The sequence below is a fragment of the Kogia breviceps genome, chromosome 14 (assembly GCF_026419965.1).
Source record: "Kogia breviceps isolate mKogBre1 chromosome 14, mKogBre1 haplotype 1, whole genome shotgun sequence".
Taxonomy (NCBI): Eukaryota; Metazoa; Chordata; class Mammalia; order Artiodactyla; family Physeteridae; genus Kogia; species Kogia breviceps.
The window spans coordinates 23,955,971-23,971,781 of NC_081323.1; the positions used below are offsets into that span (position 1 = coordinate 23,955,971).

General features: G+C 38.9%; 1 protein-coding gene across 19 annotated transcripts in view; it reads left to right on the plus strand.

The window, feature by feature from the left end:
• The window catches only part of NCOA6 (nuclear receptor coactivator 6), an 89,536-nt gene that overhangs the window by 31,498 nt on the left and 42,227 nt on the right, over positions 1-15,811 (plus strand). For 17 of the 19 annotated variants that reach the window (XM_067012173.1, XM_067012176.1, XM_067012172.1 and 14 more), the window contains 3 exons: positions 5,332-5,613; positions 9,232-9,387; positions 14,626-14,748. In XM_067012173.1, the coding sequence (XP_066868274.1) occupies positions 5,379-5,613; positions 9,232-9,387; positions 14,626-14,748 (514 nt within the window). In that variant the 5' untranslated portion in view covers positions 5,332-5,378. Of the gene's footprint in view, positions 1-5,331; positions 5,614-9,231; positions 9,388-14,625; positions 14,749-15,811 lie in introns of those variants that run through there. The other 2 variants (XM_067012183.1, XM_067012181.1) reach the window with 2 other exon arrangements.

A 15,811-nucleotide genomic window follows, 5' to 3' on the forward strand; every position in this document is an offset into this window, starting at 1 on the left:
CTTATTTACTTTATGTGCCTGACTCCTGTAGGTATATGAATTTGTGATTTCTGAGGTGCATAATAGTGTCTTGTCTTTTTGCTCAAATGGCAGATAATCTGAATAGTCTGTGACAATCTTTTAACCATTATTCACATAGGAATCTGAATATATATAAATATACATATAAAATATATATTTAAATCTGAAAAGACTGGTGTAAGTAATTAAATATATGTAATATATATGATATAAATTTATATATTGATAAATATATATGTTCAAATATGTTTATTTTAAAAACATACTGTGATTTGGAAGATGTTCATAGATAAGCTTCTTAGCATTCCTGATGTCTGGCAGACTTTTACCATGGAGCAGTACTATGTTTCTGGTATGCTTGCTTTTTCCTTTTTTTTTTTTTTTGGCCACACCACATGGCATGTGGGGTCTTCCCCCACTAGGGATTGAACCCGTGCCCCCTGCATTGGGAGCGTGGAGTCTTAACCACTGGACCTCCAAGGAAGTCCTCTTTTTCCTTTTTTTTTTTTTTTAAAGAAAAAACCCAATTAACTCTTTATTATGATCAGTTTCAAATATGTACAATTTATTAGTACAAATAAAAATATAATGAACACCTGTATACTCATCACCTATAGTTAGCCATTATTAACGTTTTGTTATATTTGATTAATCTGTTTTTTCCTCAGTTATTTTCAAGATTAAATTGTAGACATGACATTTTACCTCAAAATGCTTCCATATGCATCTCTTGGGACTTCCCTGGCAGTCCAGTCGTTAAGACTGTGTGCTTCCATTGCAGGGGGGCACGGGTTTGATCCCTGATCAGGGAACTGAGATCCCTCCTGCCACGTGGCGTGGCCAAAAAAATAAATAAATGCTTCAGTATGCATGTCTTAAGAGACAATAAGAACATTGTCCAAAATAACCACAACACCATTATGGTCACACCTAACATAATTAGTAATAATTCCCTAATTATCCTAAAAATGTGCTTTGCATCTGTTTTTTTTTCAAACCAAGATCCAATAAAGTACTGTACATTGCATTTGATATTTTTAAAAAATATTTTATTTATTTGGCTGCATTGGGTCTTAGTTGCGGCAGGCGGGCTCTTAGCTGTGGCATGGGCTTCTCTCTAGTTGTGGCATGCGGGCTCCAGAGCGCGTGGGCTCAGTTGTTGCAGCACACACGTGCTCTCTAGCTATGGTGTGCGGGCTCTAGAGTGCACAGACTTAGTTGCCCTGCAGCATGTGGAATCTTAGTTCCCTGACCAGGGATCGAACCCATGTCCCCTGCATTGGAAGGTGGATTCTTCGACCACTGAACTACCAGAGAAGTCCCCATTGCACTTGATTTTTAAGGCTCTTAAGTCTCTTTTAATGTAGAACAGTTTTACCCACCCTTTTTTTTCCCCTGTGACCACTGACTTATTGAAGAGGCCAAGCCAGTTGTGCTGTAGAAATCCTACACTCTAGATTTGTCTAATTATTTCCTCATGATGTTCTTTAACTTGTTCCTCTGTCTCCTGTTAAAAACTTGTTAGATTCAGGTTAAACATTTTGGCAGGAATATTTCATAGGTAATGCAGTGCACTTAATACTGTACATAATTTCTGGTTGTTTCTCTGTTAATGATGCTGAGGTGGATCATTGCGTTCAAGTGGTAGAAGTCAAGTCTTTCCATTGTGAAGTTACAGTTTTCCCTTTGCCAAGGAGCAGATATCTGGGATGATACTTTGACATCGTGTGACTATCTAGAAATCTGTTAAATTTTCACATCGTGTTTTTTACTTACTGATGAGCCTTGCCTGAATTATTTTATTAGGGATTGCAAAACTGTGGGTTTTCCAATGATACCATCTTTTTATATTTAAGTTGGCATTCTTCCATAAAAAAAGCTTTCCTTTATCAACTGGAGCTCTTTGGCTCCTGAAATGATTTCATTTGGAAATCTTTTTCATTTTACCTTGGACAAGTAGAATAAATAATATGCTTGCTTTTAAAATTTCTCCTGAATATCGTATTTGTTTTTAGATTCTTTATAAAAGATCAAAATAGCCCCAATAAGAAGTTAAATCAGTAGGTAATCTGGAAATTATGTGGGTGAGCAAGATAACTGGTGGTTAATCTTAGCAAACACAAAGAAATAGCACATGCTCATGATAGATGACCACAAATAAGCAAATGAGTCTCTTGAGCTAGTCAGCTATACTCTTGGAGAGAGCTTTCACTGAACTACATTTTCACTCGAAGATTACTCCATTATTTTGATAATAAATCCTTAGATTTTAAGTGGGCATTAATCTCAAAGAATATGTTACCTGGAAGAAGTTTCTTTTTTTTGTTTTAATAAATTTGTTTATTTATTTTTGGCTGTGTTGGGTCTTCGTTGCTGCACATGGCCTTTCTCTAGTTCCAATGAGCAGGAGCTACTCTTCGTTGCAGTGCATGGGCTTCTCATTGCAGTGGCTTCTCTTGTTGCAGAGAACGGGCTCTAGGGTACGTGGGCTTCAGTAGTTGTGGCTTGCGGGCTCTAGAGCACAAACTCGGTAGTTGTGGCGCATGGGCTTAGTTGCTCCACACGGGCTTAGTTGCTCTGCGGCATGTGGGATCTTCCTGGACCAGGGCTCGAACCCATATCCCCTGCATTGGCAGGCGGATTCTTAACCACTGTGCCACCAGGGAAGCCCGGAAGAAGTTTCTTTAAAAATTTTTTTTTGTAGGGAAGGCCAGTACTTTTTTTCATAGACTGACTTTCTATTTCTTGGTTTTTTTTTTTTTTAAGCACCTGTATAATGCCCATAGTACTGTTAAACTGGTAATTCCTGAATTTGAATTAGCTGACTTCTTGTCTACCAGTTGAGGGTTTTCCAAATCTGAATACACAGCCTTCGTGGCATGACCAACAACCTCTTCAGAAGACTATCAAAGTGCAGGTTTTTTAGTTGGTTTTCTTCTTTCCAGTTAAAGATTCTTTTGGAAAACGTGTCTTAAATTTTAAATTCCCTCTTGCAGTTGTTTCAACTTTGGGACAGCTGTTAAATAGCTACAGTTTTTCCGGCATTTTCAGCAATCAGACTTCTTTCTGCTGAGCAGCGGGGTTTTTTGTTTTTGTTTTTGGCCTCACCACGCGGATGCAGGATCTTAATTCCCGGACCAGGGATTGAACATGTGCCCCCTGCAGTGGAAGTGCAGAGCACTAACCACTGGACCGCCAGGGAATTTCCAAGCAGCAGCTTTTAAGCCCTAAAAATCTTTTTTAGTTTTTTTAATTTACCTCTAAAGTTCTTTAATATCTGTAAAATGTAGATGGCAGTTGACTAATGGCAATGGTATTTATAAAGGATTTTCTGAAAGCTGTTTGTTTCTTTCTTTTTTTAAAGCTGTATCCTTTTTTTAATTGAATTGTATACTTTATTTTTTAAAATTAATTTATTTATTTTGGCAGTTTGGGGTCTTTGTTGCTGCGCGCGGGCTTTCTCTAGTTGCAGCGAGCAGAGGCTACCCTTCGTTGCGGTGCGGGGGCTTCTCATTGTGGTTGCTTCTCTTGTTGCAGAGCATGGGCTCTAGGCACGCGGGCTTCAGTAGTTGTGGCTCGCGGGCTGTAGAGCGCAGGTTCAGTAGTTGTGGCACACACGCTTAGTTGCTCCGTGGCATGTGGGATCTTCCCGGACCAGGGCTCGAACCTGTGTCCCCTGCATTGGCAGGCGGGTTCTTAACACTGTGCCACCAGGGAAGTCCTGAATGCTGTTTTTTCTTAACCACCCAAGTTACACTGTTCCTTTGTAACACCGATGGTACTAGAAAAGGTTATAATTGCCAGACTATAAGACACTCTGCTCAAATGTAAACGTTTTTTTCCATATTTATTTACAACAGAGGAATTTTCCCCCTTAAAATTGCTTAGGTTTGGTTTTTGAAAAGCCTTTGCTCTTGAAGTTTAGTGATTATTTTAAAAAGAAAAGTTAAACAGTTTTAAAAAGTTGATACTTTTTTTGTATTTATGCACGTAGTATAACCATATTACAGCATATTTAGCTTTGCATTTTCCTAATGACTTATAGCATTTTTGGAAAATAGGAAAAGAAAATTTACCAACAATCTTACCAACCTAGCACAATCACTATTTGCATTTTAGTGGGTTTATTTTCAGTCCTTTTTTTCCTTATCCATCTTCTAAAAAAAAATAGCTGTAATTATGCTTTATATAGGGAATTTTTTTAATTAGAAGATTTGTGTGAGGTTCTTAACGTTTCCATACCATTCTTGCTTAACACAGATGCTGAAAATTAATATTCATTCATTCACTTTTGGGTTAAGAATGTGATCATCAATCCCAAAGATAATGGAGGAGATGGCCACATGGTGTGGTCTTTAATATTTGTACTCTTTGGTAGGCAGCATAACTGAAAATAGCAGAAAATGTGACTTCCCTAGACCTAAAAATTAAAAAATAATTTAGTTCTGTCCTAGACATAGTTCTTTGCCTCTGTAAATATGTGTTAACCACTTATTTTCCTTTTGCAAAAGTATATTAAAATTTTTGTGTCTTTGTTTTGTTTCTGAATCATTATTTTCAGCTATGCGACTATTAATAACCCTTTAAAAGTTGTTTTAAATGGCCCTCATGAGGGCTTCCCTGGTGGCGCAGTGGTTTAGAGTCCGCCTGCCGAAGCAGGGGACACGGGTTCGTGCCCTGGTCCAGAAAGATCGCACATGTCGCGGAGCGGCTGGGCCCGTGAGCCATGGCCGCTGAACCTGCGCGTCCGGAGCCCGTGCTCCACGACGGGAGAGGCCAACAGCAATGAGAGGCCAGCGTACCAAAAAAAAAATGGTCCTCATGAAAGACTTTAGGATTTTAGGTAGTCCTGCAGATGCTCTTAGTTAGGTCAAGTTGTCCTTTGCAGGTTAAAGCAGAGGGCTTTAGAAACCTTGGCTGCTCTGAAGCTTTTGTAAGGACAGGAGTAAGGGGAGTCTTGGCATCAACCCCAGTCTTGCTCTGTGGGGGTCAACCAAAGGCTTATATGAATTAATTCTCAGAAAATACCTATTTCATTTTCTTGTGATCTTTCATTCCCTTCTGCCCATATTCTAGGCTGACAAAATGAAAGGAATTTTATTTAAAACTGGTATATTTTTATTTCTAGTATCTTTAAGAACTGTTATAGAATATCTTAATTAAACTAGCTTATCCTCTATAATTTCTTAATTTTTACAGTACTTCCTTATTACTTGGCAAATAAATTATAGTTTTCATAGAACTATAATTATACATTGTTGACTGTATAATTATGCATTGTAATGCTTTTTGTATCTTCTGTTTTCAAAGGTTTTTTTATTGTCCACTTGGCATATGCTTCTGGAATACTATTCACCATGGTTTTGGATGACCTTCCAAACTTAGAAGACATCTATACTTCCTTGTGTTCATCAACAGTGGAGGACTCAGAGATGGATTTTGACTCTGGACTAGAAGATGATGACTCAAAAAGTGATAGTATTTTGGAGGATTCCACAATCTTTGTGGCCTTCAAAGGAAATATAGATGATAAAGACTTCAAATGGAAATTGGACACAATATTGGAGAACGTGCCCAATTTGTTACACATGGGTAATTTGCTTTATTTTTCCCTCTTGTTACTCTTTTTGAATTGTCCTTCTATGGTTATGTCGAGTTTTACAAAGTACAACTGTGGTTGTACTAGGTTGAAAGGCTGATTTTAATTGCAAAGTTGGAATTTTAGGATTTTTTTTTAATAGAAATGCTGTTGTAATTTTTTAAGTACATGGTGTAACTGAACATAATAAAGCATTACTTAGCATAGTAATCCTTAAATTATCTGTTCTAATGGATAGGAGTAATTCTAATTTTAGCTCTCTGGTCTTTAGTTTCCTTACCTATAAAATGAAGAAGTAAGACTAGATCTTTGAGGTGACTTAAAACTTAAAAAAATCTTTTACTCCATGGTTCTGCTTAAAATGAACTTGAAATTTGTTCTTTTAAATTTTAGGTCAGAGGTTAACCAATAGCCTGCTGTATCCAGTGTGCAGCCATGTGTCATGGCCCATTTTAGTTTGGTTTTTTTTAATGTTTGAATTTCATTGCCACTGCTTTAAATGAGATATTTTACATTAAAATTCAGATTTTAGATTTGTCTTTAAACAGGAAAGGTCAGATAACATTGAGCTTTTCTATCCCAGGTGGTGCTGAGTAGCAGCTGCCACTGAAGGCAGGCCCTCCCCTCACGACAATCCCATCTGGCCTCTTCACACATTTAGATAACCTGTAGTGGTCTTGTGGGAAGTTGTGCTTGTCAACTTTGGTTTAGATGTTCTCCATATTTTCTGGGTAGCACAGTTATTTAATCCCTTCAGTCATAGTACAAAGCCTAGATTTTATCCTTTTATCACAGATCTTGATTTGATTAAGTGCTAACCAACTTTTTTAGGTTTTGGGGTCTTATTCATTAGAATTGATGTCAGGAGGAGAGCTGTCTTTTTTTTCAAGGGTCTTTTTTTATTATGTTATATAAGACTTCTTTATAGTTCTGGATTATTTAACATAGTAGTAGAGACTTTTATGGTGAAAGTTGTAATTATCACCATAATCATGTCATAATATATCATATCTTAAGGGCTAGCTGCACCTGAAATTGTTCATTGCTCTTTTTTAAAAAATTTATTTATTTATTTATTTGGCTGTGTTGGGGCTTGTTGCGGCATGTGGGATCTTCGTTGCGGCATGTGGAGTCTTTCGTTGTGGTACATGGACTCTTCGTTGCAGCACGTGGGCTTCTCTCTAGTTTTGGCACTTGGGCTCTAGAGCTCGCAGGCTCAGTAGTTGCAGCACTCAGGCTGTCTAGTTGTGGGGCGCAGGCGCCAGATCGCATGGGCTCGGTAGTTGCAGTGCGCAGGCTTAGTTGCCCCACGGCATTTGGGATCTTAGTTCCCCAGCCAGTGATCAAACCTGCGTCCCCTGCATTGGAAGGCGGATTCTTAACCACTGGACCACCAGGGAAGTCCTGCTCATTGCTCTTAATTATCCACATTTTTTTCTTGTTTTTAAATTGCTGAATGGCTTTTAAATAAATTAGCAAACTCAGACTTACAGTTATCAGTTATAGTCTTGATCTAAAAAGTATTTTAAGTCAGATGTTCTCAAATATGATGGAAGTTAAAACATTTGATAAAATATAACTGTTACAGCTAAAGATTTTTCTGCAGGCTTATCACAAGTAGATAATGTCATAAGCAAATTTAATGTTTGTCTAGACCACGTAAGTATAAGATTCCAGTACTGTTCAGATTGGGAAGAAGCCCTGAAGCATCTATACTTTGTGGTACCAGGATCTCAAGCTCCCTACCTTTTGCTGTTTGGATGCATAAATATCATGGAAAGAAAAATGACCTGAAAAGCAGAGCTGGATTCTGATGCCATGACGCTGCTAGGTAGCCGCTGGATTCTGGGCAAATCTCTTAGACTTTCTGGGCTTCAGTTTCCTCACCTATAAAATAGACTTGAACTAAGTATTGCACAGTCCTTCCTAAATCTCTGTGATTGTATTAACCTTCTGCTCTTAGCAAGTGGTCTCTTTTTTCCACATAAGAACAAGTGGACTCCGTGTCTGGAAAAATGTATAACGTATAATAGTTTTGGAGGTGGTAGTGGCTTTAGGCAACATGTAGGCACTTTCCCGTATCCATATATATTTCTTACTTTGAGAATAGATATTCCTGTATGACCATTTTCTCAATACTGGAATGTATAATTGAATAGAGGATACAAGAGATTTAATGTAGCTGAGTTTATAACAAAAGGGAAAATTATTTTGTCTGGGATTGTTGGGGAAAAAATGTTTTTTTATTATCTAACTGGACCTGGGATTTGCTTTCCATCTGTGAAATACAATTACAGACAACATTACCTCCTCAATTAGTGTAACTTTTGCATCTTAATTTAAAAACATGTTCTGAAGTTTGCATTGACTTTTCAGATTTGCTGAAATGTAATGTTTTCATATCCTAACTGAAATGTCGTTGTCAAATTTATGTTGCTTTTCTCCTCAGTTTGGTGTGCTTCAGTGGAAATTGTTTAAAGTAGAAAAAGATTAAAAATGAGAGACATAAAGAATCAAGATTTAAGCCTTCCTTAAATTGAAGCATTTATAGGATATTGGAAGAAATGTTTGCTCCCTCTCTCTATGAATATCTTTCACAGAGAGGCCCAGTGAAAATTTAAATATGAGTATTAAAATTTCAGTTGTTTCACTTGAAGAAGTAAAATTGCTTAACATTTTATAAGTGAATCTACTATTTTCCTTTTTAGTGCTCTTTCTTTAAACAAGTTTAGTGAATTGTAGCTACAGATGCCCTAATATCTTACAATTGGCATATCTGCCAGTTGAATTTTTATAAAATTTTACTCGAAATTTGAAACTTAAATATTCTTAGCTTCTCAGTTCACATACATTGAACTGAGTCCAGAAGTAGACCTTATTCTATTAATTTAAACTTATCTCTCCCTTCTCTCTTATGTTCCTTACTGCATCTTACTGCTTTCCATTTATTTAGTGCCTATGGTGTGTCAGATCCTGTGCTAGATTTTTGGCATATTATTATCTCATTTAACACTCACAATCTCATGAAGTAGTTTTTTCATGGTTTTAGAGACGAGAAAGGTAAGTTTCAGAAATGTGAAATAGCTTGTTCATGGTCACCCAGGTGCTAAGTGGTACAGCTGGGATTAAATTTAAAGTCTGGGCTTCCCTGGTGGCGCAGTGGTTAAGAGTCCACCTGCCAATGCAGGGGACACGGGTTCGAGCCCTGGTCCGGGAAGATCCCACATGCTGCAGAGCAACTAAGCCTGTGTGCCACAACTACTGAGCTTGTACTCTAGAGTCCGCGAGCCACAACTACTGAAGCCCATGTGCCTAGAGCCCGTGCTCTACAACGAAGAGTTAGCCCCCACTCACTGCAACTAGAGAGAGCCCACACGCAGCAATGAAGACCCAGAGCAGTCAAAAATTAATAAATAGATAAATAAATAAAACAAATAAATTTATTTAAAAAAATAATAATAAAGTCTATCTAATACCAAAGCTTAAACACTCTCAGCTACTCCATACTGGTATTCTACCTTGTTCTTTTACGTGGTTGTTGTTGTTGTTCATTCCATGTCTTCTGATGGCTAAAAGATTACTAATATTATTCTCTTTCTTTCATGACCAAGAATCCAGCAAGCTAAAGGTACAGAAGGTCGAGCCCTGGAACAGCGTACGTGTGACATTTAACATCCCCCGGGAAGCAGCGGAGCGGCTACGGATCCTGGCTCAGAGCAACAACCAGCAGCTTCGGGATCTGGGAATTCTCTCCGTTCAGATTGAAGGTGCATGTCTGGACCCAGATTATAGGAACAGTAGAATATAGCATGTGCTGCTTTGTCTGTTCTTCTCAAGTTGAATTCAGAATGCCAAATAACTCATGTCACCTGTGCTTCACATTGCAGCACCTTAGGATAAAGAGGAATTGAGGCTCTGGTTGGGTCCTGACGCTTCAGCATCCACAGCCTCAGACTCCATTTCCTTGGTTGAAGTTGGCTGTCATTCTGTCAAACTTTGATTTTACTGGTACCCTAACCAAGGACTGATTTGTCTTTTTTTTTTTTTTTTTTTTCGGTATGCGGGCCTCTCACTGTTGTGGCTTCTCCCTTTGTGGAGCACAGGCTCTGCACACGCAGGCTCAGCGGCCACAGCTCACGGGGCCCAGCCGCTCCGCGGCATGTGGGATCCTCCCCGACCGGGGCACGAACCCGCGTCCCCTGCATCGGCAGGCGGACTCTCAACCACTGCGCCACCAGGGAAGCCCTGATTTCTCTTTTAAAGAATATCTAATTTCAGTTGCTTCCTTCCACCCAGTAAGCCTTATTTAGTATTTATTTATCTAACAGAGACTAGGAGACCCTGAACAATCCTTTTGTAGCAGTATTCATTTTTCAGATGTTTTTGACAGGATGATCTTTTAAAAATGAAAATATGGAGTACACACACACACACACACACACACACACACACACAGCTTAAAACCCTGCTGTGGCTTAATGACCTTACTCCTTATCGTGACCTCAGGCTTTGCATGGTCTGACTTCTACCTTTCTCATCTAGCCTTATCTTTTACAACTCTCCTCCTTCTTCCTTGCTATCTATTCTAGCCTCCTCAGCTTTTTTTCAGGTTCCTTGAATATGCATTTCTTCTTCCTGCCAGGAGTCCTTTGCATTGATGTCTTCTCTATATGGATATTGTTCCCTATCATTCCCCTTTCCCTTAGTTATACCTACTCAGCCTTCAAGTATCAGCTTAAATCTTTTTTTTTTCCAGCTTAAATCTTGAGGATGAGGTGTTTTCTGAACTCCTTGACTAAGTCAGAGTCTTTTTTCATGTACTCTTACAAAAGTCTGTTTTTTTTCCCCCTCAGATCATTTTCTCACACTTTGATTAAAGCATTTATTTGATGATTGTTTTGTTCCCCCATGGACTACAAGCTCCAGTAGGGGCAGGGACCATATCTTGTTTCGCTCACTGTTGAATCTTTGCTTGCCTGTACATGTCAAGTTCTTTAATAAACATATGTTGAATGAAAGCAAGGGAAGCACATATATAATAATAACACTTTGCTTCAGCCCTCAGAATAAATGATAAATAAAATATGGTCTTTGCCATTATAAACTCAAAAGGAGCTCCTGACCTTGATGAGGGAGACAAACCTGAGAGATGTAAGTACCAAGTATGGGGAAGCACAAAGAAGATGCTATCTTTTGGTGCCCAATGAACTAAAACCTTCTTTTCCCCTCCTGTGTTGATGTAAACATGGTGGCAACCAGTGAGTGATTCCAGCCTTCTCTTGCCCTGGTGGGCCAAGCCCTCCTGACCCTTTGCTTGCATAGGACCTAAATGCTCCATTGAACCTCAGTAACCAAAAAATGGTCTACATTTTGTATGTAGGAGTGAGACACATTTTATGCAGTTAAGATTGTAGGTTGCTGTGCCCCAGAAGGGGTGATATCAACAAACATAATTTAGAGAGATTATTTAGAGATATATAGATTGAGAAATGGGGTAAATTCCGTAATTTGATAAACAAGGAAATAGTGGCTTAAACAATAACCAGTTTGTTTCAAAAAATGTTGGATTGTCTACAAGGATTCAGAAAAGTCAAATTAATTCACAGCAATGTGTTGGATGTAGGATGAACTTTTGGGAAGAGTAGAAGTCAACTATTGGTAATAACACTGTATAGGCTGTTTATGCTTTATAAGCACATAAGCACATGTATTTTTTATAAGAAATATGTAAGCAGTTTCTTAAAAACCCCAAACATTTTATAGTCTCTCTTACCTATTTACCTGAATTAAAAGGGCTTTGTGGTAGTGTTTTCCTCTGGAGAAAGGAAACACCAGTTTCTTCTCTTAATCATACCTACTTCCTACAGATTCTTAAAAGGGTAAGATGCTGACTCCCCTCTATCGTTATAGCCATAAATTAAAATACAAGTACCAGCAAGGAAGCCAAATAGATAACATAGATTACAAGAAATTATGAAATTTACATATGGCAGTGATTATCATATTACAGAAAAGAGTTCTTTAACTTTTAGGGTACACATATGTGTCCCAGGTAATCTCCTTTTCTCTTTCCACATTCCCTGGGAACTCAGGCAGGAGTGAAAGTGGTGGCAATAGCTGTTGCTTTTGTGAAGCTGGTGATGGACTGATGCCTTTTAAGTTGTAAGAGAAGGTCTTGCCACTGTCATGGTGTCTGCTGCAGGGCTGGAGGGACAGGTTGTTCCTCCCAATAGACTGTTCTCCATTGAAGAATACTCCCTGTACCCTTCTTTTGAGTTTTGGCCAGGGAGTTGGGGAGATGTCTTTTTTGAGGACATTTTGTGACTCCTCTGTAAATTCATTCTGATTTAAAGCAGGAGTCTGTGTCAAGGGCCAGAGAATAAATTTTTTTGGCTCTGTGGGCCAGAAGATCTCTGTCAAGACAACTCAGCTCTACTGTAGTAGTGCAAAAACAGCCATAGGCAATATATAAATGAATGAATGTGCTGTGTTCCAATAACACTCATTTAAATAAACAGGCAGCGGGCTAGATTTGGCCCACAGGCCATAGTTTGCCAACCCCCATCAGCAAGAAAAGCCAAAAAGCCTTTAGATCTGTTGCTACATGGGTGGGAGTTCTTTCAGCTTTATTTCAGGAAAATTAAGAATGAGAAGTTACACTCAGCTACCTTCCCCAGAAGTATACCCTCAGCATTGCATGGCTCTCGGCTTGTGAAGTTTCAGTTTCTCCTGTGCCCACCTTAATGGTGGCTCCACTGGCTCAAAGCTCCACTGCATCTACATTATTTCCCACCTTTAACCAGTCATTTTCATTCTACTGTTTTGGGGTATGTTGCCTACACCAATTTTTGTTTTTATTAGTGCTCTGGTTACAAAGCTGCATGGGTTTTGAGTTTGCCTCAACCCTGTTTTTCCCATAAAACCTATTATTTTCAGTGTGAGATTTTTATAGACTGCGAGGTTTTCAAGGAATGCATTTATCATATAGAAAAATGCCTATGATTCTTTGTAAGGTTATAATAAGATGACTATTCATCATATAGCCAGTATATAGCTGATGAGTGCCTACTGTGTACCAGGCACTGTTCAGTGTTTAAAGGATATAATTAAGGTGACCATATAATTTATCATCTAAATTAGGAAATTGAGAGTTAAGGGGGTTACTGTTAATAACTATTAATTGTTAATAACTATAAGTGAATGAATAAGTAACTGTTGATACATGGGATGTGCTCTGAAAAAGTAACAAGATGTTCTGATAAGGGTGACCTCACCTTAGATAAGAAGATTGGAGAAGACATTTGGGGGCATGTGACACTTAAGATTACATTGAAAATTGAGAAGTTGGTTTATGTGAAGAGTGTGGGAGAACTGTTCTAGGCAGAGAGAACAACATGTGCAAAGGCCTTGAGGTGAGAAGTGTGTTTGTGTACCTAAGAAAGTAAAAAAAAATTCCACCGAGGCTGAATCCTTGTTATTGAAGGAGAAAGTAGTGTGAGTTGAGGTTAGAGAGATAAGGCAAGGACCATGTCTGGGCTGTCAATAGCAGCCACAAGCCATTTACTTGATCTGATGTCCATTTCAAGAACAATACTCTTTCCACCTAGAATGTCTTAGCAAGTTTAGTGTATTAATAGTTTCCCTTTAGTGGAAACCCTCAAGATCTGTATTCTCTTTTCTCTTTTCTTCCTGACTCCCATAGGCAACTTAGAACATCTTATAGCGGTGATTGGTCACTTACTGGTAGTGTGTTTGTTCCCTATTACCAAGCTACCTGCCGGGTTAAAATACTTAATATTTTATCTATTTATCTCGCTGACCTAGATCAGTGACAAGACAGAGGAAACTGCTGTGCCCTCATTGGCTTCCTTCTTTATCATCTTGCTCTGTAAAACATTAAGTTAAGGAACAAGGTGAATGCACCCTTTCAAATTTTCAGCCACAGCCTAGCTATACTTTTATATGCCCACAAGGTGGTGCTGTCTTCCAGAGTAACAGTAGTCAAAGTTTGGGATTAAGCACAAGGAAGCATCCCAAAACTTGTTTCAGAGACCTTTTTATCAAGTGAGATTTAAATTGCCTCTAACTTTAGAGTCTACTCAATTGGAACACTTCTAGTGACATTACCTACCAGGCTGTTGTGAGGTTCAAGTGACATACAATTTTGTAAGTGTTAAAAACCCTATACAAGGGGCTTCCCTGGTGGCGCAGTGGTTGAGAGTCCACCTGCCGATGCAGGGGACGTGGGTCCATGCCCCGGTCCGGGAAGATCCCACATGCCGTGAAGCGCTGGGCCCATGAGCCATGGCCACTGAGCCTGCGCGTCCGGAGCCTGTGCTCCGCAATGGGAGAGGCCACAACAGTGAGAGGCCCGCGTACCGCAAAAAAACAAAAAAAAAAACAAAAAAAAAAAACCCTATACAAAATGTTGGTCTTTATTGTAAGATGTCTCAGAGGTAGATTAGTAGCAACCTATCTACTCTTCATTGCATGAATTTCTCTGCTGCATATCTATTTATATTGCAGTCATTGAAAGGGAAATGGTATTTTGCTTACAAATATCACAGTGTCCATGCCATTGTATGTTCTTTCTTCATTAAACCTACTCATATTTCTAATTTCTGATCATAAATTCTCAAAAGGTAATCTAGGATTTTGAGACTTTTTGAGAATATTTTCTTCCTACACACATTCATTCAAGGTGAGTTGGTTGAAAATAAATATTCAAAGTTCCAAGCTCTCTGCTGATGCCATACATCATAAACGATTGTCCGTCTGCTGTATTGTGAGAATTGGTTATGTTCTCCCTGTGCTTCATGTAAATGAACCTGCTCAGGTGAGGTTGAAGAAAGACCTGTATAGTATTGAACTCACCCTTTTTGTGGTGGTAAACTTACCGTAATTCTTCCAAAGCACATAAAACTAAAGCTCTCGCATATCTGCTTTTAAATGAAATTTGCATCTTATTCTGATGATTTCCTTTTTAACCTAACTATCATTTTCAGGGGAGGGTGCTATCAACCTCGCTTTGGCTCAGAACCGAAGCCAAGATGTGAGAATGAATGGACCCATGGGAGCCGGAAATTCAGTTAGGATAGAGGCGGGATTTCCCATGGCAGGTGGTCCAGGTGAGATCTACTCAATTGTATGACATTTTACTAGTTTCCTTTTTTGGCTTTATTTGCTAGTGTATGATCATTTGGGTCCTGCAAGATAGGTGGGGATTCCTGACACATTTCTGTTTATTGGTTCAGGAAAGCAAGACGTGAATCTAGACTCTCAGGAGGCTAGAATCACAGAGCATAGAGCATATACAGTCTTTGTGATCTTTTGGGCTTATGCTTAAAGGTAGATGAGCCCTGAACCATGCAGCAAACATTTATTGAGTTTTCATTGTATGACAGGACCTATGCTAAGTGTTGAAAGTAGAACTGAATAAAACATCTTCTACCCTCAGGGTGTTTATAGCATAGTGTAGCTTTCCAGCTCCCACCTTTCTCTGTGACTGAGAATCTGTGATTGAGAGTTCTTGCATGCTTATGTGTAATCTGCAGAAGTATGTGGGAGAATATTGTGTTTTTATCTATTTAGAATTTGAGAGAGTAATAAATTTTTTGCTAACTTTTTAGCAGTCCTGAAATTTCTTAGAGATTGAACTCAATATTCTGTGAGTCACAGAGTATTAGAATTGAGTTGGCTCTCATTTGAAGCTGAGGAACCTGTGGAGTTCACAAAAAGGAAGCAATTTGCCCTGGGTCAAGTAGCAGTGGGCTAATATCACAGCTCTAACTCCCCAGGTCAGTGCTATTTTCACAACACTAGTGGCTTTTGAAATTTTTCTGCTGCAGGATCTTTTATTCAAATAAGCCAGAAAAGCGCAGCTGCTATGGTTGAAGGAGAGTAAGTACCTGAAACTATACCCAATCATTCACCTCCCCATCTACCACAGTAGCTCTTGAAGAAATGCAGCAGAATAGAGAAGCTCAATTTATAAAGCCATTTTTCTGAACTATAGCTGAAGACTTGGCCATATAGAATTGGAACTAGGTTTTTATCCTGGCACTGCCATTTAGTGTTTACCTCAGGCTAGTCACTGTAACTCTCCAGACAACTGTTTCTTCACCTATAAAATGAGATAGTAGTGCCTGTAATCTTTTGAGGTCATGCTTGAAGATGGATGAGCCCTGAGCC